Source organism: Populus nigra, chromosome 1 (assembly GCF_951802175.1).
Source record: "Populus nigra chromosome 1, ddPopNigr1.1, whole genome shotgun sequence".
NCBI classification, from domain to species: Eukaryota; Viridiplantae; Streptophyta; class Magnoliopsida; order Malpighiales; family Salicaceae; genus Populus; species Populus nigra.
Window position 1 is genome coordinate 39786266 of NC_084852.1, and position 3713 is coordinate 39789978.

General features: G+C 35.8%; 1 protein-coding gene across 1 annotated transcript; it reads right to left on the minus strand.

Moving 5' to 3' along the window:
- Positions 1-287: 287 nt before the first annotated feature.
- LOC133686735 (uncharacterized) lies at positions 288-3186 on the minus strand. Its single transcript, XM_062106993.1, has 3 exons — positions 2991-3186; positions 2040-2779; positions 288-785 (listed from the first exon to the last, which is right to left on the minus strand). Exon 2 carries the CDS (start codon positions 2744-2746, stop codon positions 2048-2050), a length of 699 nt encoding a protein of 232 aa, XP_061962977.1. The 5' UTR covers positions 2747-2779; positions 2991-3186; the 3' UTR covers positions 288-785; positions 2040-2047.
- Positions 3187-3713: the final 527 nt, after the last annotated feature.

Consider the following 3713-nt stretch of genomic DNA (forward strand, 5'->3'; position numbering starts at 1 on the left):
ATCAAGTTGAATTGGAATATTGAAACTTCCCTGTTTGGGATTAGCATGCACATACAGGTTATTCTGAACCAGCAGTCAGCGTAGAAATTCAAAGACATCTTGCCATAAAGGGCTCAGCTAGAATTTCTATTTAACGTTCTGGGAGCCAGCCACCCAGAACAGGCTGTTGTTTTCTAAAATAACAGAAACATTCTGGAACAGGTTAGCTCAAATCTAGTTTTTCTTCTACGAGTAACAGTGATTTGTAAATCCACCTCCGGAGAAACATGATCTATCTAGCTGCTATGTACCAATAAAACAGCCAGGTATACATACTATATCTCGTGAATAAAGAATCGCACACTGGGAATTTCTGTCAATAAAAACTCTAATAATGCCTATTCAGATAAAGATTCATCAACTTCTAAGTGTTTGATCTCCAGTCTGCATAAACACAGACGGAACACATGTTACAGGTACAAATAACAGAGTAATCACTTTCTTTGCTCTCTCTGACCACTTAGATAAAATGCATCACCTTCATCATCAAGTGATTTCCCTGCAATACTTCTGCACCATTTTGAAGATGCTGGTGCGAAATCATGAATTATGGTAAAAAGGACCACAATATTTACTCCATGGTTCTCAGATTGCTGTGAGAGTTGTACCTGAATTTCTGAAGCCTGGATTTACAAGAACAATAATGAGCTCAAGAGGAATAATCTCCATGTAACACTTCCATACAAATTGTGAGAATCTCACAGCCCAGCTATTGGCTATATCCATTTACAGAAACCAGGACCGACCTGCATGGGAAGGGGAGAACAGTCAATCTGCTGACTACTACTTTCTCCAACATCTAAATTCTCAGTGATTCTAAAATCTTATCGAACAATAGAAGTGGATTGACACATCTTGAAGTTGACATCTCCAAGACATGTAAAATTAGAAGTAAAGGCATGCCCTATAGGGATATCCAGAGCATCTAAATACAAGTATACAACCTTCCATGCAATAAAATTAGTTGGTTCAACTTAAAAATAAAAAAAAGGAGACTAGAAGGTCAAGGCCACGAGTATGTGAAAATCACAGCAACAACTAAGAGAAAAAGGGGAAACTAAAAGATAACAGCCAAAACTACAAGGTCATGACTGCTTCATAAGCCTCAAACTCAGGTTGTTGTTTCACAAGCATATTAAGCCCCTGAAGAAGAATCAAAATTATCTTTATAGGTTTTCGCAAATCGATGGAAAAAGATCAACTAGATCAGAGAGGAGAAAAAAAAATACTTGAAATGAGCAATGAAACCCTTTAAATAAGTAGGTCAAGGATCTCCACACCTTTAAAATTCATTGATTGAACAATAGATATGGAACTGAACTGAATTTTTACAATGTGATAAAATGACAGCAAAAGGGACCTTTCTGAGAGACAACAAACACAAACATGTAATAGCATTCGAACTAGGCATGCAGTCTCAACAATTTCTGGAGAAGATAGAAAAATACAAACTAAGGTAAGTGCTCAACAGAGCTTCCACAAACAAATGCAAAACTGCACATTTTAGGCAACAAAATATGATAACTGGCATCACTATTTCAAATCAGGTAACTCAAACCCTAGAGATGCACAGGCTCTTCGATTACATTAAACCCAATATTCATTTTCCATTCAGAAGAACAATGCCCAAATAGGTGATTATGAGATGACAAGTCAGGATAAATGAAATTAGCAGAGTCACACTATCAAAAGGTTCTCAATGTACTCAACTTTTCAGCTAAATTAGAAGTGTGAAATATAATAAATTCAAGCATCACTATCAAGCATGTGGCTGCTATATAATCTAGGGCAACATCATTCTCAACAGTAGCACATGCCAAATAAACATCAGTTGCTTAGATCAACTATGAGCTAACAAACATTTCACAGGAACAGGATGATATAAAGGCTGAGAACAAAATGCTTGTTACAGCCACATTTTGAAAAATACAAATATATTGTTAATAAGAGCCAAAACATAAGGCCTCAGAACAGAGCTCTTTTCATGTCCTCATGCTGACCTGAATTTTCAGTAAACAGACCTCCTGGAAAATCCTTTCTCCTTCAAACGAGATCCATCTCTTCGGCTCTTCTCTACCAGCAAAGCTCTTTCCCTCTCCTTCTCGTGCTTCTCCCTCTTCAATCTCTCATCCCTTAACTCTTCCAAAGTCTTCTTGCCACTCTTCTTCCCCACCTCCTTTTTCCCTCTTGTCGACCCATCATCTTCACCCCTCTCCTTATTATTCACCTCATCACTCCGCCTCTCAAGGTACCAAGGCAACTTAACTCCTTTCCCGGCAACTCCATATCCCAACCTATACTTCTCATCCTCTGCAGTCACAATCCTCACCTCTTCTTTCTTCATCGTCTTCCTTTTCTTCTTAGACCCTTCTACCTCATCACCTCGTTCTTTCTCCAATCCCATAACAGGGTCGAAAATCTTAATCCCTTCAAAGAGATTAATGTGGTTGGATTTAGGTTCCGATATGGAAGCCTCAGCTTCCACCACAGGCACTGGTTCCTCAGGTTTTTGCATGGGAGGTAAGCCACGAGCAGCACGAAGGCGCTCAAGGCGAAACTCAGCGTCACGCTTTCTCACCTCTTCGCGCTTTAGTTGCTCATCTCTCGCAGCAGCTTCTTCATCTTTCCTAACTTTCTCTCTGTTCTCGTAATTGTAAACATTCCATTTCTTTTGAGGAAGAATGTTAAGACCTCCATGACCTCCCATAATCTAACTAAAAAAATATAACTTCCAAATCACCTGCAAAATTTAATTAATTCGAGATTACACAATCCATAATTACCAAGAAAGGAGCAATTTTCAAACCCTAGAGCATTGGAATTGAAAAGGTCACCATTTTTTTTTTATCGTGTTTAGGGTGGAGCAAAGGAAATTGATTAAAAATAAAGTAACTGAGTAAGATCATAGAAAACAAAAATTGAATGAATCAGGGGAGGGATTTTTAACTTACTCTCAATGTCTGACGAGAGTAATATCTCTGATTGATCAAGTAGCGATCGATCGATCTCAGCTTCAAGCAACGAAAAAGCTATTTGGAATTTGGTTGAGTAGAGTCCTCCAGGGCAGGCTAGTGTTTTGGGTCTTTTTTCTTTGTTTGGTTGGGCTTGCGTATACATGCCAACTTGGCATCTGCCTTGTCCGGGTTTCAAAGAAAATTGGATGTGAGTTCATCTAGTATGACCCCGTTAACCTCACAGGTGCATTAATGATTTAATTGATATCGTTAAAATTTTACTTGATTTTTTTTAAATAAAATAAAAATAATACCAGTTTAATAATTTTTATAAAAATACTAGAATAATGATGCTTATTGACATTGATAAATCTAAATTAAGTCGATCATCTCGTGAATTAAGTTATAAACTTAGTTGAATTTAATAACTTTATTTTTATTTAATTATACTAATGAAAATAAACATTTGACAAATAAAATTATAAGGAGAAATATTTTTTATGATTTATGTAATTTTTTGTTTTGACAACAATTTTTTTTATTAGCGATATAATTCATTGAATAAAAAACAGCAAAGAAGAAAAATTAATATATATATATATATTAATAAAAAAAATCTAATTTTCTTTTTCATGCATTTCTTTTTTATTTTGAAAAAAAAAACATTTTTTTTTCATATGAGAAACATTGTTTTTTAAGCAAAAACTTATTATAATTGTG

Excerpts from the sequence above, each read along its gene's own strand:
- LOC133686735 (XM_062106993.1), bottom strand. The coding sequence starts at position 2,746 with ATGGGAGGTCATGGAGGTCTTAACATTCTTCCTCAAAAGAAATGGAAT.